General features: G+C 36.0%; 2 protein-coding genes across 2 annotated transcripts; both read right to left on the reverse strand.

Moving 5' to 3' along the window:
• Nucleotides 1–10553: 10553 nt before the first annotated feature.
• On the reverse strand, nucleotides 10554–10888 carry M406DRAFT_224048 (uncharacterized protein; the record flags this gene model as incomplete). The annotated part of the gene is made up of 2 exons (XM_040915673.1): nucleotides 10554–10738; nucleotides 10792–10888. Coding segments are annotated over 2 exons (282 nt in total), but the record flags the coding sequence as incomplete, so codon positions are not given.
• A 5256-nt stretch (nucleotides 10889–16144) lies between these two features.
• M406DRAFT_251252 (uncharacterized protein) lies at nucleotides 16145–16309 on the reverse strand (the record flags this gene model as incomplete). Its single annotated transcript, XM_040916753.1, has 1 exon — nucleotides 16145–16309. A coding segment is annotated over one exon (165 nt), but the record flags the coding sequence as incomplete, so codon positions are not given.
• Between the last annotated feature and the right edge of the window lie 8763 nt (nucleotides 16310–25072).

Below are 25072 nucleotides of genomic sequence, written 5' to 3' on the forward strand. Positions count from 1 at the left end.
TTGTGATACCTGGTTCCTTGTTTGGCAGGTCCGTTCTGTAACCTGCATGTTGAATGAGTCATAACACCTACAGAAAGGAGATAAAGCTTACTTATTTCAGAAAAACATTAAAATAGCTAAGCTTAACAACAAACTCGATCACAGAAAGTTAGAACTATTCAAAATCTTGCAACAGATTTCCCTAATTAATTACAAGTTAGTACTATTTTATAAAATAAGAATATACTCAGTATTTTATATCTTACTGCTAGAACCAGCAATACAGGAAATACTAATGAATGATATAGCAGAAGTAGAAAATAATGAACTAGAGTATGAGATTGAAAAAATTCTCAAGTATAGAAGTACAAATAATACGCAAGAATACCTCATCAAATAGAAAGATTATTCAGCAAGCGAGAACTCATAGGAACTACAGGAGAATGTTGAAAATGCTCAGGAAAAAATAGCTGAGTATTGGAAAAGGAAAGAAACTAGCACTTAGGATGATTGCTCCGCTCCGGATCGAGATCCAGGAGCTTCAGGAATCTCACTCTCCAGGAAATCCGACCAGTTTATCACAGAATTCCCCATAGTTACGGAATTCCAATCAAATCCCTCAAAAGAAGAATCTTCAGCAACTACAGCTAACTTCTCGGATACGATCTCCTGTATAGCGATAGCAGCACAACAACGCTCCTCTTCAGCTTCCTCAGCCTCAATGCAATCCAGCTTCTCTACATTATTGATACTGCAATGAACAGCGTGCATTATCTTTTCGAATCACATCCTCTTCTGTTTATGCAACCGTATTATAACCCATCCAACATGCAGGTCATGAATCACGCCCAACCAACAGAGGAACCAGATATTATGATTCAACATCAAGATAATTAATAAGAACTATGTAACCCAGAATTAGAATTACTAGTGCAACTATGTTAGCTATGGATATAGTTAGCATATTAAGGAAATGACTATGAGAAATCGAAATATAGTTAGAATAGTTAGAACTGAAGAGCTGAATATATAAGAATATATTCATTATCATTAGATAGATTTAGTATATAGCTCTTTAGTTATCAATTTAAATATCAGATTATTCCTCTACTCTAATAGCTCTAAAAGCAGTGAATACTTGCACAGTTATCCCAGTTGTATTTCCGTATTCAAAGCTTATATTTAGTATCGCTCTTATTAGCATAAATCCTTTATATACTTTGGAATCTTCGGATTACTGCAGTACTTATTACATTTTAACAATTCTTATTCAAGAACAGTTCAGTATTACCTCTTAAGTAATACAGAATACAATAGCTTCTTAAGAATTCTCTTTATTCTTATATGCTTCTACTTAGAAAGAACTAGTTAATCAGATATATTAGCTTATTTAGTATATTCAGAATCTGTATAATCAATAACAAGCTTAGAGTATTATTATTGCTAACTAGCAAGCTTAGCTGAAATAGCAAGCTTAATAAGCTTAGCAGATGCAGCTTATTTCTATAATTACTAATAATGCTAGAAAAGTATATAAGATAGATAACCTTACTATATATAATAGCAATTAAAAGATACTATATAAGTTTCTTATCTACTATAAAGCATACTTCTTATATTATGCAATTCAGTTTACTAAGAAATCTGGAAAGATTATTCTTATAGGAACTCATCTCGAAAAAGATGCTTTCATCTAATATAAGCTTTCTCTATACAATTACTTGGAGTATTAGAATAATTCCGATGTATATATCTAGAGTACTAAGAATATATTTGATTTCTTTGCAGATTTTGAAAAAGCTTTTAAGAAAACTTTTAATAATTCTAATAAAAAATATATTATAGCTTAATAACTTATAAATCTTAAGCAAATTAAGTTAGCTTTTGCTTATATAATTAGATTTAAATAATTCTTAATATAACTTTTTGTAATGAGCACTGCAGCAATCCGAAGATTCCTAAATATATGAAGGGATTTATGCTAACAAGAGCGGTATCAAAATGTTAAGTTCTTGAATACGGAACTGTATAAGTCTTAATAAGCGATGCAAGTATTCACTGCTTTTGAGGCTACTCAGTATATAAGACTGAATACTTAGATTTACAACTGAAGAGCTATGTACTGGATCTATCTAATAATAATGAACGTATCCTTATATATCCAGCTCTTCAGTATGGACTGTAAGAGTCGACAGCGATAGTTGCAGTCCAAGGTTGCATCGACGGAACCGCTCGCGGTCCTCGCGGTCCACCCCTGCCTGGTGGAACCTGTAACCCTAACCCTTAGTTACGTAATGTTGTTTGCCCGATGTTGAGTTGTGACACCTGGTCCTTTTGTTGGTGGGGCCTGTTCCGTGACCTGTATGCTGGATGGGTCATAACACTTTTATAGAAAGATAAGAATCTTATGAAGTATTATTATAAGGAATTCAAGAATAATATTAAAAATGAAATCTCCAAATAGAATTAGCTAGAGAACTTTGCAATATTCTTAAATCAAGCAATTTGCATTAACAATTATTTATATGAATAACAGATAGAGAAGTTCAAAAAAAAAGAAAGGTAAACTTAAAGATTTCTAGCTAATATAAGCAAGAAACTTTAATATAAGAATAGCAGCTAATATAGCAGCATAGCTTAGAGTAGTATTATACATACTGATTCTATAAAGCTTAATACTATTAATAAGCAGTATAGCAAGAAGAATAATATTATCTGCTATAATTATAATAAATAGAAGCATATCTTATATAACTACTATTAATTCAGAAAAAATAAATAATAATCAGTTTAGAAAGAATACTAAATAAATATTGCTTGTCAGGGTAAAAAGGGCACACAAGTGAGGTGAAGGGGTGTGAGCTGCTCCTAAGCCGCTCTGTTGATGCTTCCATTCAAAGGGACTACTGAACCTATCTCCCTCCTTCTCTTTTTCGCTGCTGGACCTGTTGTTCCCCTTTCCCTTATGTACACAATTGGCCTGGACTAGATGGGATGACAATGGCCTGATGGCCACGCGGCATCGTACGAGAGCGCTGCTTCGGAGCGAAGCCCTCGCAGCAGCCCTGGACCGCCAGCAGGGGTCGCAAGGGCCACCTATTTCCTTTGTGCGCATACAAGCCCTGACAATAAAGCTCTCTTTAATCTGGATTAAGCATCTCTGAGCTAACTATAGTATTACTGCTAAAAGCATTAGCAATAAGAAGTAATCTTATCTTATGAAAAGGCTGTTGAAAGTTTATTATAAAGCATTTCAGAAGAAGATTTAAGACTAACTTGCTTTCAGTGTTACTAATCTTCAACTTCATTAATAAGCTTAATTCCAAGATTCTTTTATACTTTCATTTCAGCTAGTTTGTAATGAGCACTGCAGCAATCCGAAGATTCCTAAGTACACGAAGGGTTTATGCTAACAAGAGCGATGTCGAAGTGTCAAGTCCTTGAATACGGAACCGTACAAGTCCTGGTAAGTAATGCAAGTGTTCACTGCCTTTTGGGGCTACTCAGTGTATGAGACCGAATACTTAGATTGACAACTGAAGAGCTATGTACTGAATCTATCTAATGGCAAGGAACGTGTTCTTATATATCCAGCTCTTCAGTATGGATATGTTGGATAGCAACATATCCAAGTTATCCTGCTAGCTTTGGATAGCACATATCCGAAGCTATCCTTCCTGATTGGCCGTGCCCATAACCCTAACCCTGGGTTATGTAATCAATGCTTTGTCAGAACGTTGGGTTCTTGACACCTGGTCCTTGTTACTCGTGACCTGTTTCGTGACCTGCATGTTGGATGGGTCATAACATAGTTCTTAATTAAACTTAGCTCATTTCTATTCTATATCCGATATATAATACTTCTAATTAACTAATGAATTTATTAAAATAAGCAGTAAAGCTATTATACTATTAATTGCTTTAATAATTAATTTATAATTAGCAAGCTTAACTTAAACTAATTAAGCAAATCTTGAAAGCTGAATCTGCTTAGAAGAATAATTAAGAATATAACTAGTTAGCTTCAATAATAAAACAACTCTATATTAATTAAATTGCAATAGCAAAATCCTTAAAGCTATAAACTAATACTCTTAGATAAATATAAGTGTTATGACCCATTCAACATGCAGGTCACTAGCCAGGACACCCGGAACAACTGTCCGGAAAGACAGGGAAGGATTCAACATCTCAAGGACTAAGGCTTACATAAGCAAGGGTTAGGGTTACAGGATCAGGATGGATCAGTGGCTGATCCATGGTGATCCGGATCAGTTGGATCACCCAGGTGATCCAAGGGATCCAACAACCAACACTACCAACAGAACTGAAGAGCTGGATATATAAGAACACATTCATTCCCATTAGATAGATCTCGTACATAGCTCTTCAGTTATTAATCTAAGTATTCAGTCTCATATACTGAGTAGCTCTAAAGACAGTGAATACTTGCATCGCTTATTAGGACTTGTACAGTTCCGTATTTAAGGATTTGATACTTTGATACTGCTCTTGTTAGCATAAACCTCTTCGTATACTTAGGAATCTTCGGATTGCTGCAGTACTTATTACATTTTAATAACTCTTGTTCAAGAATAGTTCAGTATTACCCCCTTAAGCAATACGGAATACAATAGCTTCTCCAGGAATCTCTTCATCCTCGCACGCCCCTACTCAGGAAGAACTGGTTAACCAGGTATATCAGCTTATTCAGCATATCCAGGATCTGCGCAAACAATAGCAGGCCCAGAGCGCTACCATCGCTAATCAACAAGCTCAGCTAGCTTAACAGGCTCAGCAGGCGCAGTCTATCTCTGCAACTACTAGTGGTGCTGGAAAGATATACAAGATGAACAAACCCGCTATGTATGATAGCAACCAGAAGATGCTGCATGGGTTCCTTACCCACTACAGAGCGTATTTCCTGCACTACGAGACTCAGTTCATCAAGAAATCTGAGAAGGTTATCCTTGCAGGGACTCGTTTCGAAAAGGATGCTCTCATCTGGTATAAGCCTTCTTTACGCAACCATTTGGAGCATCAGAATAATCCCAACGCGCATACTCAGAGTATCAAGGATATGTTCGATTCCTTTGAGAGCTTCGAGAAAGCTTTCAAGGAAACCTTTAGTAATCCCAACGAAGAACGTATTATAGCCCAGCAGCTTATAGATCTCAGACAGATCAAGTCGGCTTCTGCTTATACAGTCAGATTCAAGCAGCTCTTAGCAAGACTTTCATGGGAAAATAAGAATCTCATGGAATACTACTATAAGGAATTCAAGGATAATATTAAGAACGAGATCTCCAAGCAGGATTAGCTGGAGAACTTCGCGACGTTCTCCAATCAAGCTATCTGCATTAACAACTATCTATATGAACAACGGATGGAGAAGTTTAAGAAGAGAAGAAGCTAGACTTAGAGATTTTTAGCTAATACGAACAAGAAATTCCAAAACAAGAATAGCGATCGATATAGCAGTACAGCTCAGAGCAGCACTATGCACGCCGGCCCCATGAAGCTCGATACAGCTAACAGGCAGTATAGCAAGAAGAATAGTATTACTTGCTACAACTGCAATAAACAAGAATATATTGCATGCAACTGCTATCAATCCCGGAAGAACAAATAGCAATCAGTCCAGAAAGAACGCTAGATGAATATCGCTCAATAATAGGAACCCAATCAACTAAGCAAAAACACCTCCTCAGAGCAAGTATCGGACTCTATCGATTACAGAAGTCTCAGCTGAACATTCTGCTATAATAACAACTGCTTAATACACCTCTCGAGTAAGGAAGGTTCAGAATGGTTTCCTCAGAAACCTAGGCGCTGCAGACAAATAGCAACAGCAAAACGAGAGTATACGCTTAGCACAACTACAAGCAGCAACAACTCAAACTGCTCCGATGTCACTGAACAAAGCATTCAGGCGCTGAAGGAAGGGCTTAACGACGGAGCTCTTCACCATTCCCCATCATCTGCACCAGACACTATAACCAGAGAAATGAACAAAGAATAGTATTCTCTTGGTTATTGGTATAAATACTTAAACGATATTGAAAACGCTTCTCAAGCAATGAAAAGATTAAGCCAGAACAAACGATCTAACGATTCACCGGAGTCTCCTGTAAACAATGAATCCAAGAAGCCTACAGAAAGGTTTCCCTTCGGTATTGGATAAAACAAGGAAATAACATGGATCGAATATCTCATCTACGGAATAGGGCTAGAAGAGCTATTCACCTGCATCCTCTTGCAGAATATTGAGGCATGAGAAGATGAGAATCCTCGGATCAGCTTACTCCACAACCTACACTACAAACTAGCTTGGATCTCCTGTACCTATCATAGCTGCAGAGCGCATTTCTCAGATAAGGTGCAATACGAATAGTTCTCTGTTAGAGAACCAGAACAAATCCTTCAGGCTATTGAAGAAAAGGAACTCCGCTTCAGGAAGGTTCTCAATAGATAACACTACAATGCATACATCGGACTATCAGACAACTGCTTCATACAATGCATGAATAAGGAAATAAAATAGTAGCAGTGCAAAACGATACTCTGCACGATTCACATCAACGATAAGATTCGCAACTAGCATTAACAGAAGAAAGACTAGGAATAATAATGATACGAGCAAAAGCAAGCTAAGAAGCTTGCTTAAGAAGCAGCGAAGCAGGCTCAGAAGGATTAGCAGTTCTTAATAAACTCAAAAGAATAGGATTGCCTGTAAAGAGACTGCAGACGATCAGACTAGAACAGTTCCTATATAAAGCTTTCAGAACAGATTATGCTTATATCAAGTTCGATATATACATTCAAGGATACAAGTACAGCGCACTATTGAATAGTAGCGCTCAGGAAAACTTTATATTCCCATATATTATCAATCAGGCATAACTATAATAGAGATGAAAGAGATGCCCATATATCCTTAGCACTGTGGAAGAATAATCTATTGCATACAATCAAGAAGTAATCAATAAGAAGACTAATCATCTACCTATCTTGATCCAAGAACGTATAATCAGAGCTTCCTTTAATATCACGAATATAGCACAACATAAGCTGATTATAAGGCTCCTATAGCTCAAGAAGCACAATCCTCAAATCGATTGGATTACTAGCCAGATCTTATGAGAACAAGCTATATCCAGAGAAATAGTTATAATCAACAGCATAGGATCGAAGCTAGTAATTGAAGAACATTTAGGAAAAGAAGCTTTATACAACTTCATACATACTTCCAAATTAGCAGAGCTGGCAGTTCAGAGAGAAGGACCTAGTAATAAGCGAACCCAAACAGTGCCAGGGCGCCAACAGGTTAGCAAAACAACGAACGAAAAGGAAGCGAGACTCTCAGCAAGTCAGTCCGCCCCGGAGCAACAAGGAAAAGCTTCAGAAAGTGAATTGTAGATCTACACAGGAAAAACCTCGAAATCAGGCCCTTGAGCGCCTGCTCCAGCCCGGAGCGAACGCTCAAGGCTCTCAAAAACATCACCAAAAACAACGAACGAAAAGAAGCATGCTCAACGGTATCTACTATTCCTCCAGATAGCAGAAACAGCACAGAAACCAGAACCAACACTTGCAAACATACTACAAGAATATTACAAGTTCAAGAAACTGTTCCAGGAAGAATTGAATACAGGATTGCCAGAATACAGCTCATACAACCACGAGATCCCGCTACAAGAAGGAAAACAGCTCAAATTCTTTCTCATCTACAGACTAGACAAAGCATAGCTAGAAGCACTTAGGAAGTATCTCGATAAGAATCTCAAGAAGAGATACATACAACTATTGCGATTACCAGCAGAATATCCCATCCTGTTTGTATCTAAGAAAAACAGCAAGCTTAGGCTATGCATTGATTACAAGCAACTCAACAATATCACAATCAAGAATCAATATTCGTTGCTACTTATCAAGAAACTACGAGATAGATTGCAAGAAGCATAGTGGTTTACAGTTCTGAATCTGAAAGAAGCTTATAACCTAATCAGAGTAAAGAAAGAAGAAGAATGGAAAACTGCTTTCAGAATACGCTATGAATACTACGAATATTTGGTTATACTCTTTAGTTTAATAAATGCCCCAGCTTCATTCCAGAAAATAATCAATCACATTCTATACAAGCATCTGAATCAGTTTATTATTGCCTATCTCAATAACATTCTTATCTACTCTCAAATACTTGAAGAATACAAGAAATATATGGAAATAGTGTTGCGAATGCTTCAAGATGCAAAACTCCTTATGAAACCTGCAAAGAGTTACTTTCATATACAAAAAGTCGACTACTTCGGATTCACAATCGAGCTAGAATGCATCAAGCTACAGAAGAATAAGATAGAAGCTATTAGGAACTAGCCGATTCCCAAGAATGTTAGAGATGTTAAATCTTTCCTCAGATATATCAACTTCTATAAGCAGTTTATTAAAAACTACAGCTAAATTGCATATTCTCTTACAAATCTTACTAAGAAAGAATAGCTTTTCAAATGAATCTCCAAAGCATAAGAAGCCTTTGATGAGATCATTAAGCATATTATCTTAGAACTAATTCTGTATAAAGCAGATCTCTATAAACTCTTTAAAGTTGAGACCAATGCATCAGAATATATACTCGGAGAATAACTTGGCTAGCGAGATAGCTAAGAATATCTAAGGATTGTAAGCAACTTCTCAAAAAAGTTAAACAGCTCAGAAATCAATTATAGAATCCCTGATTAGAAACTTATAGCAATAGTGAAGATCTTCGAGAAGTAGCAATACTATCTTATTAGCATATAATACCCGATCATAGTTTACTCGAATTACAAGAATCTAACTACGTTTATAATAATCAAGGTTTTGAATAAGCGATAAGTTAGATGGGCAGAATTCCTCTTACAGTTCAACTTTAAAATTATATACTGCAAAGGCTCAGAAAACAGATGAGCAGATGCTCTTAGCAGAAGATCAGACTATCGAGATGCAGATTTCTCGGATATATAGAACATCTTCGCCCAAGATGAGTCGGGAAATCTCGTTAATGCATATAGAGAACTGAATGCTGCTCTCAGAATTGAATCTTCGGAAAGGGATTCAGAATCAATAACTCCAGATGAATAAAACAACTACATCAAGAATATATATAGTGCATCAGCATACAGATATCAGGGAGTCAGAGCAATCTATGAATGCATTAAAAAACACTGGAATTTACTAGATCTTAGAAAAAGGATTGAGAGCATTCTATAACAATGCAATAGCTGTAAGAAAAATAAGGCAGAAAGATATAAGCCTTACAAACTACTGCATTTCTTACTAGTATCTATAATTATTTAGCAATCTATTAATCTAAACTTCATTATTAAGCTATCTCTCTTACAAGAACCCTTAACTAAGATACAATATAATAGTATTCTAGTAATGGTTTGCAGACTGAGCAAGTATGCTTATTTTCTTCCCTACAAGAAAAGCAGTACAGCAGAAGAACTCGCGTATACATTCCTCAGAACGATCATCGCCAATCATAGCATACCAGAGGAAGTAATCTCTAATAGAAATAGAAAGTTCAACTCGAAGTTTTGAACTTCGCTTATAAAACAGCTCGAAATACACTACAGAATGTTTACAGCATTTTACTCACAAACAGATGAATAAACGGAAAGAATGAATCAAGTTATTGAACAATATCTACAATACTATATCAATCAGAAACAGAACAACTGAGTTGATCTATTGCCTCTCGCACAGTTCGCTTATAATAACGCAGATACAAGCATAATGAAGAAATTATCATTCTTCATATTCTATAGATACAATCCAACAGCTTATCATGAGGCATTGCAAGGAGCAGATGCAGAAGCTGCAAATAAGAGGATTAAGAAGATTAAGAAAGTTCAGGAGAAACTCCGATCAGAATTACAATTCGTTCAAGAATGAATGGCGCGGTACGCAAACTCCAAGAGGATTGAGGAACCAATCCTGCAGGAGGGAGATAAGGCTTACCTACTTCGAAAAAACATCAAAACAATAAGATCTAGCGATAAACTCGATTATAAGAAGTTAGAACTATTCAAAATCTTGTAACAGATTTCCCTAGTTAACTACGAGTTAGTATTATCTCATGGGATGAGGATATACTTGGTTTTCCACATCTTACTGCTGGAACTAGCAGCACAGGAAATACTAACAGACAATACAGCAGAAGTGGAAAACAATGAACCAGAATATGAGGTAGAAAAGATCCTCAAGCACAGAGGCATGGACAATACAAGGGAATATCTTGTCAAATGGAAAGGATACTCAGCAAGCGAAAATTCTTGGGAACCGCAGAAAAACGTTAAAAATGCTCAAGAAAAGGTAGCTGAATATTGGAGAAGGAAAACCAGTATCTAAGACGACCTCTCCGCCCCGGAGCGAGAATCAGGCGCTGCAGTTTCACTCTCCAGAAGGGAAGGCCAACCAGATACGCTAGGATTAAGAGCTAAGGAACTCCAGTTGATAACCTCAAGATGTTCCTGAGACATCAGACGGATCTCCTCTTTACGAAGACTGCGATCCTTCTCATCAGCGAACCCTTCCAAGGAATTGAAACCACGATGAATTATTTCTGCAGCACGTTCCTCCAGCAGCCTTCGCTGTTTCCGTGCACGATCAAGACGAGCCTGCGACGCCAGCAAGGCTTGTAGAGCAGCAGCGTTTGCTGACTCTGCCTCAGCCTCCTCGCTCAAAACCTTGCGCTTTTCACGAATCAAACGCCCCGCTGCAGAAGAAAATCAGTAATCACGGAGAACACCAAGGAACGAAGAAACCAACCAGCAGAAGCTAAGAAATAACCAGTATCACAGCTTTGATCCAGAGAAATACACTCCCCACAACGAGAAGAGTTTTCAGCAAAACAACAGAAAGCCCCCATCTCCTAACAATGAGCACAAGCAGGCATTTCGATACCAAAAGCAGAAATAAGCTCAGCAAGATGATAATGCTCTTAAGTTTTTACTGAACAACTAGAACACAATTTATTGATTCTGTTCAATATCTCGATTAGGAAGGCATGATCATATATGCAAATGACTTGCCAGAATACTTACAGAAGATCATTAGGAACAACGATCGATAGAAGGGAGATAATGTTATAACTCATTCAACATGCAGGTTACTAGCTAGAACATCCGGAATAACTATCCGGAAAGATAGGAAAGGATTCAACATTTCAAGAACTAAGGCTTACATAAGCAAGGGTTAGGGTTACAGAATCAGGATGGATCAGTGGCTGATCCATGGTGATCCGGATCAGTTGGATCACTCAGGTGATCCAAGGGATCCAACAACCAACACTACTAACAGGACTGAAGAGCTGAATATATAAGAACACGTTCATTCCCATTAGATAGATCTCGTACATAGCTCTTCAGTTGTCAATCTAAGTATTCAGTCTCATACACTGAGTAGCCCCAAAGGCAGTGAACACTTGCATCGCTTATTAGGACTTGTACGGTTCCGTATTCAAGGACTTGACACTTTGATACCGCTCTTGTTAGCATAAACCCCTTCGTGTACTTAGGAATCTTCGGATTGCTGCAGTGCTCATTACAATAAGATATTTTGTATAATCAAATCAAAGCTCTATAAAAGATCTTATATCTAATTAGATATTTCTAAACTATTTCTACAAGAAATTCTTCTTAAAGAAATACAAATTCCTTGCAGATAAGTATTATTTATACAAGTTTGAAGAATGAGAGTAAGCAATACTCTGAAGTATAGCAAGTAGAGATTAATGAAATTCTAAAGAAGAATAGAACTCTGTATAGATGCTATAGCTGTAGATCGAAGTTCTATAGAGCTTATAAATATATGAAACTCTGTACTATTATGAATTATAGAATCTGCTATGCTCTAGCATTAGCAAAGCTAGAATAGCACTTTGATAATTGCTTAGAATTTCTGAATTCTAGATTAAAACTAGTATTATATAGCTAGATTATATTTGCTTGAAATAATTCTAAAAGCGATATAATTTATCTGATTCTCAGTTTCTATAAGAATTAGCAGCTAAAGAGTATTAAGAATTCTTGAATCTCTTAATATATTAGTCTGATTCAAGAGAATGAGAAATAGTATAAAGATTCTGAAATAGCTAAGAATAAGATATTATAGAAAGAAACTGATTCTATTCTCAGATGTAATAATTAATATAGAACTAATAATATTAAGATTCTTAGCAATGCTAATAAGATTTAAGTAGGGAAGTTATATCTTACTTTAGCTTAAGCTGAACTATATCTACTAAAGCTTTCTAGTATTAATGCTATAAGTATTGAGCTTATTCAAGCTTAGATAAATGCTGATAAAGCAAAGAAGCGCTATATTGAAGAGGCTGAATATGATGATGATGAGATTAGAAGAGATGCAAATATGAGAACTATTAAGATTTCTATATATTTTGGGAATATTGAATTGAAGAAATCTAATAAGCAATCCAACAGTCTGAATAAAGAGCTAATAGTTCAAGCTATTAGTAATAAGCTTCTAAATTAGTTTCTAAACTATCTGTTAAAGATTTCAGGCTAAGAAATAATAATTATATTATTAGAATGAAGAGCTTGTTTGATTCATAGTTTTCAAGAAGTTAGCTCTAAAGCTTGAAAAATTATTAATCTCAATAATCAAACCAGCTCAAATCTGTATAAAGCAGATACTGCTGAATTAGCTAATTCATTGCAGCAAAAACCTGGAATCTCGATACTTTTCTAATCTGAAGAGCTTATTAATAATTAGATTATTAATACTCGGAATATTACTGAATATTTTTCGAGATTAGCTTAATTACTCGCAATTTAAGCTTTGTTTCTTATTGCTAAATCTAGCTATATCAAGCTTATTATTAATATAATTCAAACTTTCAATAAATTCTTATTTTCTTCTATAACAGCTTTTATAACTGTTTTCAGCAGCATTTAAGATAAGAGCATTGCTCCAGTAACATATATTTCTCTGCAGCTAAGTGTAATGAGCACTGCAGCAATCCGAAGATTCCTAAGTACACGAAGGGTTTATGCTAACAAGAGCGGTGTCAAAATGTCAAATCCTTGAATACGGAACTATACAAGTTCTAATAAGCGATGCAAATGTTCACTGCCTTTGGAGCTACTCAGTGTGTAAGACTGAATACTTAGATTGATAACTGAAGAGCTATATACTGAATCTATCTAATAGTAATGAACGTATTCTTATATATCCAGCTCTTCAGTATGGACTGTAAGAGTTGACGGCGATAATCGCGGTTCAAGGTTGCATCGACGGAACTGCTTGCGGTTCTTGCAGTCCGCCCCTGTCTAGTGAAACCTGTAACCCTAACCCTTGGTTACGTAATTTGTATTGTTTGCCCGATATTGAGTTATAATATCTGATTCCTTGTTAGTAGAGTCTGTTCCATGATCTGTATATTGGATGAGTTATAATATCATCTCCCTTCTATCAGTTGTTATTCTCAACGATCTTCTGTAAGTATTCTGGCAAATCTTTTTGTTTATAATCTTGCCTTCCTGATCCAGATAATGAGCAGAATCAATAAGTTTCGCTACAAAAAGATAGAGCAAAGCGCTATTCTCTGGCTTGCTATTTTCTTCCGTTATTCTGTTATGCTCTCTTATTCTTACTGCGAGAGTTGCAAAGCTCTCTGCTTTGCTTCCGAGGAGGATTCATTACGCTGTACCGAGTGTATTCAAAATAAGCAAGGGAATTGCAACATGTATAGCCTTACTTCTGCGTAAATGCAGAAAATCATCGTGCAACATTCGAAGGTGAAGGCTGAGCTGAATACTGCTGAGAAGGAAGCGATGCTAGCAAATGCTAAGATATTTTGTTTGCGGAAACAGCGCTGTTTGTAAGCTGAGAAAATAGCGCGCGCTATTCGTCGTAGTCTGGATACGATTGAGAAGCTTAACTGTATGGAGGCGGAGGAGCTGGCGAGGGAGCAGCAGGCTTGTATTCCTGTTGATCCGCTTTCTGAGGGGTTTTCTGCTTTGGTTTCGGGAGAACCTTCTTAGTCTTCTAGTAGTATGTTGGATTATTCCTTTTTGAGCGATGTAGGCGGTATTGGGGTTGATAGAGGTTCTTCTAGTGTTCAAGAGGATCGTTCTGAGTTGGAGAGCTTTCCAAAGAATGAGATTTCTGAGATTCCTAAACCTCGGTCCGGTACGGAGCGATCATCTTAGATGCTAGCTTTCTTTTTCCAATATTCAGCTACCTTTTCCTGAGCGTTTTCAACGTTCCCCCATGATTCCCATGAATTTTCACTTGCTGGGTAACCTTTCCACTTGATGAGGTATTCCCTTGTATTATCTATGCTTCTGTGCTTGAGGATTCTCTCTACCTTATACTCTAGTTCATTATTTTCTACTTCTGCTATATTATCCGTTAGTATTTCCTGTGCTGCTAGTTCCAGTAATGAGATGTGAAAAACCGGATATATTCTCATTCTATAAGGTAATGCTAACTTGTAATTAACTGGGAAGATTTGTTGTAAGATTTTGAATAATTCCAACTTTTTGTAGTTGAGTTTATTGCTGGATCTGGTTGTTTTGATGTTTTTTCGAAGTAGATAAGCTTTATCTTCCTTCTGTAGGATTAGTTTCTTAATCCTTTTGGAGTTTGCATAACATGCTATTTGTTTCTGAACGAATTGTAATTCTGATCGGAGTTCTTCCTGAACTTTCTTAATCTTTTTAATTCTTTTATCTGCAGCTTCTGCATTTACTTCTAGCAGTGCCTTGTAATAAGCTATTAAGTTATATCTATAGAGTATGAAGAATAGCGATTTCTTTGTTATGCTTATATCTGCGCTATTATAAGCAAACTATGCAAGAAATAACAGATTAATTCAGTTATTCTATTCCTGATTAATATAATATTATAAATACTGTTCAACAACTTGATTCATTCTTTCTGTTTATTTATCTATTTGTGAGTGAAATGCTATGAATATTCTATAGTATATTCCGAGCTATTTTATAAGCAAAGTTCAAAACTTTAAGTTAAACTTTCTATTTCTATCGGAAATTACTTCCTCTAGCATGCTATAGTTGGCAATAATCGTTCTAAGGAATGCATATACAAGTTCTTCTGCTATACTGCTTTTCTTATAGAAAAGAAAATAAGCGTATTTGCTCAGTCTGCAAATTACTACTAGAATGCTATTATATTGCATCTTAGTTAAGAGTTCTCATAAGAAAGATAGCTTGATAATAAAATCTAGATTAATGGATTGCTAAATAGTTATAGATACTGATAAGAAGTGCAGTAGTCTGTAAAGCTTATATCTTTCTGCTTTATTCTTTTTGCAGCTATTATATTGTTATAAGATATTCTCAATTCTTTTCCTAAAGCTTGATAGATTCCAGTATCTCTTAATGCATTTGTAGATTACTCTGATTCCCTGATATCCGTGCACAGGTGCACTATATACATCTCTAATGTAGTTGTTTTGTTCTTCTGGAATCATTGATCCTGGATCCTTTTCCGAAAGTTCAATTCTGAAGGCAGCATTTAGTTCTTTATACGCATTAACGAGATTTTCCAACTTGTTTTGAGCAAAGATGTTCTATATATCCAAGGAATCTGTATCTTGATGATCTAATCTCCTGCTAAAAGCATCTGTTTATCCGTTTTCTGAGCTTTTGCAGTATATAATCTTGAAGTCGAATTGTAAAAGGAATTCTGCTTATCTAACTTATTGCTTATTCAAAACCTTAGTTATCATGAATATAGTTAGATTCTTATGATCTGAATAAACTATGATCGGATGCTATGCGCTAATAAGATAATGCTGCCACTCCTCAAAAGCTTTTACTATTGCTATAAGCTCCTAATCAGAGATTCCATAGTTGATTTCTAAGCTATTCAACTTTCTTGAGAAGTTGCTTATAATCCTTAGATGCTCTTAATCATCTCATTAGCTAAGTTGTTCTCCGAGTGCATATCCTAATATATTAGTTTCAACTTCAAAAGGTTTGTAAAGATCTGCTTTATACAGAATTGATTCTAAGATAATATGCTTGATAATCTCATCAAAAGCTTCTTATGCCTTGGAGATTCATTCGAAGAATTGATTTTTTTTGATAAGATTCATAAGAAGATATGCAGTTTAGCTGTAGTTCTTAATAAATTATTTGTAGAAGTTAATATATTCGAGAAAAAATCTAATATCTCTAATATTCCTGGAAACTAGCCAATTCCTAATAGCTTCTATCTTATCTTTCTGTAGCTTAATGCATTCTAGCTTGATTGTGAATCCAAGATAGTTAATCTTTTGTATATGAAAGTAACTCTTTGCGGATTCCACAAGAAGTTTTGCATCTTAGAGCGTTTGCAATACTGTTTCCACATATTTCTTATATTCTTCAAGTATTCGAGAGTAAATAAGAATATTATCGAGATAAGCAATAATGAATTGATTCAGGTACTTATATAGAACGTAATTAATCATTTCTTAGAATGAAGCTGAAGCATTTATTAGACTAAAGAATATAATCAAATATTCGTAATATCTATAGCGTATTCTGAAAGCAGTTTTCCATTCTTCTCCTTCCTTTACTCTGATCAGATTATAAGCTTCTTTCAGATTTAGAACTATAAACTACTATACTCCTTGCAATCTATCTTGTAATTCCTTGATAAGTAGCAACGGATATCAGTTCTTGATTGTAATATTGTTGAGTTATCTATAGTTAATGCATAGCCTGAGCTTGCTATTTTTCTTAGATATAAACAGGATAGGGTATCCTGCTAGTGATTGCAATGATTATATATATTCTTTCTTAAGGTTCTCATTGAGATACTCCCTAAGTGCTTCTAGTTATACTTTGTTTAATTCATAAATAGGAAAGAATTTGAGCTATTTTCCTTCTTATAGCAGGATCTTGTGATTGTATAAGCTGTATTCCAGTAATTCTGTATCTAATTCTCTCTGGAATAGTTTCTTAAACTTGTAATATTCTCATAATATGTTCGCGAGTATTGATTCTGGTTCTTGTGCTGTTTCTGCTATCTGAAGGAACAGTAGATACTGTTGAGCGTGCTTCTTTTCTAATGGCGTTTTCGAGAGCCTTAAGCGTTCGCTCCGAGCCGAACCAAGCGCTCGAGAGCCTGGTTTCGAGGTTTTTCCCGTGTGGTTCCATAATTCACATTCTGAAGCTTTTTCTTGTCGCTCCGGAGCAAACCGACTTGCTGAGGGTTTCGCTTCCATTGTTTTGCTAACCTGTTAACGCTCTAGCACTGTTTGGATTTGCCTATTACTAGGTCCTTCTCCTTAAACTGCTAGCCCTGCTGACTTGAAGGTATGTATAAAGTTATCTGAAGCTTCTTTTCCCAAGTATTCTTCAATAACTAGCTTCGATCCTGCATTGTTGATTGCAACTATCTCTCTAGATACAGCTTGTTCCTATGAGATTTAGCTAGTAGTTCAATCAATTCAAGGATTGTGCTCTTTGAGCTATGGAAGTTTCATAATCAGCTCATATTGTACTGTATCCGTGATATCAAAAGAAGCTCTGGTTATATATTCTTGAATCAAGATAGGTAGATGATCAGTTTTCTTATCGATTATTCCTTGGTTATATGCAACAGATTGTTCTTCTATAGTACTGAGGATATATGAGCATCTTTTCCATTTTCATTGTAATTATGCTTGATTGATAATATATAAAAATATAAAGTTTCCCTGAGCGCCACTATTCAATAGTATGCTGTATTTGTATTCTTGAATGTATATATTAAACTTGATATAAGCATAATCTGTTCTAGAAGCTTTACATAGGAACTATTCTAATCTAATCATCTGCAGTTCCTTTACAAGCGATCCTATTCTTTTAGATTTATTGAAAGCTGCTTATTCTTCTAAGCCTGCTTTACTGCTTCTCAAGCAAGCTTCTTAGCTTACTTTTGCTTATATTATTATTATTCCTAATCTTTCTTCTATTAATACTAGTTGCAAATTTTATTATTAATATAAATCGTGCAGAGTATTATCTTGCACTATTACTACTCTATCTTTTTATCTATGCATTGTATAAAGCAATTATCTAGTAATCCGATATATGCATTGTAATATTGCTTATTGAGAATCTCTCTAAAGCAGAGTTCCTATTCTTCAACAGCCTGAAGAATTTGTTCCGGTTTTCTAATGGAGAACTATTCGTATTGCATCTTCTCCGAGAAATGCATTCTGCAGCTATGATAAGTGCAGAAGATCCATACTAGTTTGTAGTATAGATTGTAAAGTAGGCTGATCCAAGGGTTCTCATCTTTTCGTGCTTCAATGTTTTGCAAGGGAATGCAGATGAAGAGCTCTTCTAGTTTTATCTTATAAACAAGATATTCAATTCATGTTGTTTCCTTGTTCTATTCAATGCTAAAGAGAAATCTTTCTTTAAGCTTGTTGAGTATATTGTTTATGAGAGACTCTGGTGAATCATTGGATCGCTCGTTTTAGCTTAATCTTTCTATTGCTTAAGAAGCGTTTTCGGTATTATTTAAGTATTCATACTAATAACCAAGAGAGTACTATCCCTTATTCATATCCCTGATCATAGTACTTAGCATAAGCAATAAAGAGCATTGAAGGATATTGTTGCTAAGCTCTTCTTTCAATGCTTGAATGCTTTATTCCGCAATATCAGAGCAGTTCGAGTTGCTACTCATGAGAGTACTGAATATGCATTCTTATCCTGCTATTGCTATTTGTCTGCAGCGCCTAGATTTCTAAGAGAACTATTCTGAATCTTTCTTATTCAAGAGATATATTAAGCAGTTGTTATTATAGCAGAATATTTAGCTAAGACTTCCGTAATTAACAGAGTTCGATATTTGTTCCAAGAGAGTGTTTTTGCTCAGTTGATTGGATTTCTGTTGCTAAGCAACATTTATCTAGCATTCTTTCTAAACTGGTTGCTATTTGTTCTTCCGGGATTGATAGCAGTTGCATGCAATGTATTCTTGTTTATTGCAGTTGTAGCAAGTAATATTATTCTTCTTGCTATACTATCTATTAGCTGCATCGAGTTCTATAGAACTAGCATGCATAGTGCTACTCTAAGCTGTACTGCTATATTAACTGCTATTCTTGTTTTGGAGTTTCTTATCTGTATTAGCTGGAAACTTCCAAGTCTAGCTTTCTTCCTTTTTAAACTTCTCTATTTATTGCTTATATAGATGATTATTAATACGGATTGCTTGATTAAAGAATATTGCAAAGTTCTCTAGCTAATTCTGCTTGGAGATCTTGTTCTTAATATTATTCTTAAGCTTCTTATAGTAGTATTTCATGAAATTCTTATCTTTCTACGGAAGTTTTGCTAAGAGCTATTTGAATCTAATTATATAAGCAGAAGCTGATTTAGTCTGCTTGAGATTTATAAGCTGCTAAGCTGTAATGCATTCTTTATTGGAATTATCAAAAGTTTTCTTGAGAGCTTTCTCGAAGCTTTCAAAAGAATCAAACATATTCTTGATACTCTGGGTATACGCGCTGGGATCATTCTAATGCTCTAAGTAGTTGTACAGAGAAGATTTATATTAGATAAGAGCATTCTTTTCGAGATGAGTCTCTGCTAGAATAACTTTCTCAGATTTCATAATAAACTGAGTTGCATGATATAAGAAGTACGCTCTGCAATGAATAAGGAATCCATATAGCATCTTCTGATTACTGTTATATATAGCGGGTTTATTCATCTTGTATGCTTTTCCAGCGCTACTGGTAGTTGCAGAGATAGATTGTATCTGCTGAGCCTATTAAGCTAGCTGAGCTTGTTAGTTAGCGATGGTAGCGCTCTGAGCCTGCTGTTATTCGCGCAGGTTCTGGATACGCTGGATGAGCTGGTATATCTGATTAACCAGTTCTTCCTGAGTAGGAGCGCGCGAGGATGAAGGGATTTCTGGAGAAGCTATTGTGTTCCGTATTGCTCAAGGGGATAATACTGAACCGTTCTTGAACAAGAGTTGTCAAAATGTAATGAGCACTGCAGCAATCCGAAGATTCCTAAATATACGAAGGATTTATGCTAACAAGAGCAGTATTAAAGTATTAAGTCCTTGAATACGGAACTGTACAAGTTCTAATAAGCAATGCAAGTATTCACTGCCTTTGGAGCTACTCAGTGTGTAAGACTGAATACTTAGATTAACAACTGAAGAGCTATATACTGAATCTATCTAATAGTAATGAACGTATTCTTATATATCCAGCTCTTCAGCATGAACTGTAAGAGTTGATGGCGATAGTTGCGGTCCAAGGTTGCATCGACGGGACTGCTCGCGGTCCTCGCGGTCCGCCCCTGTCTGGTGGAACCTGTAACCCTAACCCTTGGTTACGTAATTTGTGTTGTTTGCCCGATGTTGAGTCGTGACACCTGGTTCCTTGTTGGTGGGGCCTGTTCCGTGACCTGTATGTCGGATGGGTCATAACACTAAGAGATAAAGAGAATGAATCTGTACAAGCAATGCTGAATACAGATACTGAAATAAGCTTAATAGCTTTCTCTTTATATTCAAGTATGCGCTTATTTTATATGCTAATATCGAATATTATCTTATACTGAACCAGAACTAGGGCGCTGTCGCCCTCGAAAGAAGGAACGAACAGCTGCTGAAGCAATGAGCAAAAGCTCGTGCAACCTAAGCATGCCTGTACAGATGAGAACAGCAAACTAAGGCTATACGAGTACAAGAACAGGATGAAAAACTTGTCTTAGACCTGTTCAAAGAGTTCAAAATTGAAAAGAAGAGAAAGAATGCTTGATTATTGCTTATAGCTAAAGAATTTGAAAAGTAGATAGTATTCTTTATATGTATGAAAACCCTTGATCCACTGTACTTCATATTCCACGAACTACCACTCTGGCCACCATAACAATACATATATAATAAATTAGATATAATGCTTATTAGAGTTCTTGAAACTGATATTTTCTATAATAGCTTCTCTAAATAGATAATATTTTATATTATTAATAATAGATTGATATTGCTAAATCATTCTATGCTATTAGAAATACTGTTTATAATATAGATCAAGCTTTTCTTTGATTATTTCATTTCCGGATTTCTCTATACAAGCTTCGCCTTTGGAGAAATATAATTGATTACTATAATCAGCAGTTAGAAACTTCTTAAAGAGGAAAGTTTATACAGAACTATATCAAAAAACTGAATGCTAGCAGCTATTCTGAGAGATGCAGAGCTGTTAGCAGAGAAGTTGTTCCAGAGTAAGTATTGTTGGAAAAGAGAGATATAGCTGTAATGTTCATATCTGAATAAGATATTGCAGCTGTTATGAATGAGTTAACAGTAGAACTGATAGAAAGGAAGTTAAAGGAGAGTTGCTCTATAATGAATAAGAAAGGAGTGATTCGAGAGTCTTGCTTGTATAGAATGCATAGCAGCTAGCGCTATTCATGCTAGCTACATTGCGTGTGGAGGCTGCGGAGGCAGAGGCTGAACGTCTGGCCGCGGAGACCGAGGCCCGTGGCGCTGAGGCGTTGGTTCCTGAGGGTCCTCTTCCTCGGGAGACTTCTGATTGGGTGTCTAGCTTGGATTTCGACAGTTGGTCCGGTTTTCTTGATGGGTCGGTTTCAGGTGTGGCCGGGTTTGAGGCTGCATCTCCGCTCGCTAACTAGTATGTTTTCTGGGTGGTCTGTTCGTCTGACTGGTATGGTGTTTTCTGACTGGTCTGCTGCAGTACTGGTTCCGAAGAGGTTACTGGTCGTCCTTCCACCTGACTGGTCTGGATTTCTTTCTGACTGGTTGTAGTTGTTTCGGACTGGTTGGTGTTGATACTGGTAAGTTGTCCTGACTGGTCTGTTTGGTTGACTGATTCGGTTGCTAACTAGTCTGTAGGTTCGTTTGCGAATCGTCTAGTTCTGGAAATTCTTTCTGATAGGTTCTCTTGTTGTCGTCGTTCCTGATTCTGTTTGATTAGGTACTGGGTGATCTTCCTTCTTGCGTTTTTCAGATTCTCTTCTGATTTTCATGAGTTTTCGCTTGAGTCGAAGTTTGTCAGGGCCGATTGTGCCAGCAAGGCTCAGGGCCAGCTAAGCCAGCTGGATTACGGATGACTAAGCAATATGCGGCTATAAAGCGGCTTTCTAGCCACGTCAGCACTGCTGAGCAGAACTTAGCTCCTTAGGCCTCAATGTTATTCTGGTTGTATGCCCCTGAAAGAGAGAAAGACCTCGCCACATTGCCTTTGCAACCTTTCCACCTGACAAAGTTTTTCCATTTTATGAGATACTCGATTGTATTCGTATAGCGTTTTGAATCAAGAACTTCTTCAACTTCCTATTCTAGCTTCTGTAATTCTTTATTAAGCTGTACTTCGATGGCTTTCTGTGTTGCTAGTGCGTTTTTTGCTGGTTCTAATAGTGAGATGTGGAAAACTGAGTGGATTCTCATTCCTTGGAGTAGTTCGAGCTTGTAGTTGATTGGTGAGATTTTCCGTAAAATTTTGAATAGTCCCAATTTCTTGTGGTTCAGTTTGTTGCTTAATTGCATTATCTTGATGTTTCTGCGGAGCAGATAGATATTATCCCTCTTCTGTAGGATTGGTTTTTCAATTCTTTTGAAGTTTGCATAGGTAGTCATTCGTTCTTGGATAAACTTGAGTTCTGCTTGGATATTCTTTTGAATATCTTTTAGCTTGCTGATTTGCTGCTTTGCTGCTGCTATGATTAGGCCTGGTTGTATTTCGTAGTAAGCTGTTGAGTTGTATTTATAGAGTGCGAAGAATAGTGATTTCTTCGTAGTATTTGTATCTGCGCTGTTGTATGCGAACTGCGCTATTAGTAACAGTTCAATCCAATTGTTCTGTTCGTGATTGAAATAGTATTTGAAATATTGTTTTACAATTTAATTTATTCTTTCTATCTGATCATTTATCTGAGAATGGAATACTATCGATATTTTGTATTCTGTTCTGAGTTGCTTTATGAATGAAATCTAAAATTTGGATGCGAATTTCCTATCTCGGTTTGAGATGATTTCTTCTGGCATGCTGTAGTTTGCGATGATTGTTCTGAGGAATGTATAGGAAAGTTCCTCTGCTGTGCTGCTTTCTCTGTAGGGTAGGAAGTAAGCGTACTTGCTCAGTCTGCATACCACAACTAGGATGCTGTTGTACTGTATCCTGGTTAAGGGTTTCTTTGAGAGTGGCAGCTTTGTAATAAAGTTCAGACTGATTGATTGTTATACTGCTGTAGATATTGATAGAGATTGCAGTAGTTCGTAGAGCTTATGTTGCTCTGCTTTGTTCTTCTTGCAGCTGTTGCATTGCCGAATGATTTCTTCGATCCTTACTCTGAGTTCTGAGGGATTCCAGTGTTTCTTGATTCGTTCGTAGGTAGCTTTAACTCCTTGATAGCTATGTGCGGGTGCGCTATGGATTTTCCTGATATATTCGATTTGTTCTTTAGATGTTATTATCTCGGGTTTTTCTTTCTGTTATTCGATGCATATTGTAATATTAGCTTCTCTGTCTTGATTGATAAGGTTTCCTTCTTTATCTTCTCTGAAGATGTTCTGTAGTTCTGGGGTTTCGTGGTTCTGATAATCCGATTGTTTACTGAGAGCGTCTGCTCTTCTACTCTCTGTTCTCTTGCAGTGCTTGATTTTGAGATCAAACTGCAAGAGGTATTCTGCTTATCTGACTTGTTGTTTGTTTAGGATTTTGGTTGTTATGAATGTAGTCAGATTCTTGTAGTCTGAGTATACTATGATTGAATGTTTAGCTTTAATTAAGTAGTATTTCCATTCTTTGAATGCTTTAATAATTGCTATAAGCTTCTTATCTGGTATTCCGTAGTTTGCTTCTGATCTGTTCAGCTTCTTTGAGAAATTGCTGATAATTCGTAGTTAATCTTAGTTATTCTGTTAATCAAGTTATTCGCTGAGTGCGAAATCTGAAGCATTTGTTTCAATTTCAAATGGCTTTTCTGGATCTGCTTTAACAAGGATGGGTTCTTTTGTAACTCGTTTCTTGAGTTCGTTGAATGCTCTTTGTTCTTCCGATATTCACTAGAATCGGAAGTTCTTCTTAGTAAGGCTTGTGAATAGTTATGCGATCTTGCTATAGTTCTTAATGAATTATTAGTAGAAATTGATATATCTGAGGAATGATCTGATGTCTTTGATATTCTGAGATATTAGCTAGTTTTTAACTGCTTTCACCTTCTTCTTTTGCATTTCAATCTATCTTAGTTGAATCTGATATTCAAGATATTCAATTTTCTGAATATGAAATATGCTCTTTTCTGAATTAATAAGTAGATTTGCGTTCTGAAGAGTTTTAAGCATTTTTCGATATGCTATTAATGCATTTCAAAGTTCTTCAAGTAGATGAGGATATCGTCGAGATATGCGATGATGAAGTAATCGAGATGCTTTTGCAGCATATGATTAATTATGTTCTGAAACGTTGCAAGAGCATTAGTCAAGCTGAAGAGCATGATTAGATATTCAAAGAGTTCTCTGCAAGTTCTGAATACTGTTATTCATTCGTATTCTAGTTTGATTCTGATTTGATAATAAGCTTTTCTGAGATCTAGCGCTGTAAATTATTATGCTTCTTGTAGTTGATCTCTTATTTTCTTAATGAGTAGTAGTAAGTATCAGTTTTTCTTAATAATCCTATTCAGCTGTTAGTAGTCTATGCACAGTCTGAGTTCCCCGTTTTTCTTGAGTATAAATAGGATAGGATATTCTGCTGATGATTTCGATTTTCTAATAACTCCTTTCGCAAGATGTTCATCCAAGTACTTATTGAGTGCATTGATCTTCTTCTGATTAAGGCTGTAGATTGGGAAGAACTTTGGTTATTTCCTATCTTCTAATTCGATCTTGTGATCAAATAGTTCGTATGCTGATAAGCTGTGATCTGAGTTAGCTTCAAATAGCTATATGAACTTGTAATACTTTCTGAATATGTTTGCAAGTGCTGGTTGTAATCCTTCTTCTGTTTCCGCAATTTGGAGAAATAGTAGATACTATTGAGCGTTTTTCTTCTTACTTCTGAGTTTCTTCTTCATTCTGAGCTCCGAGAGCC

Source organism: Cryphonectria parasitica (assembly GCF_011745365.1).
Source record: "Cryphonectria parasitica EP155 unplaced genomic scaffold M406scaffold_2, whole genome shotgun sequence".
Taxonomy (NCBI): Eukaryota; Fungi; Ascomycota; class Sordariomycetes; order Diaporthales; family Cryphonectriaceae; genus Cryphonectria; species Cryphonectria parasitica.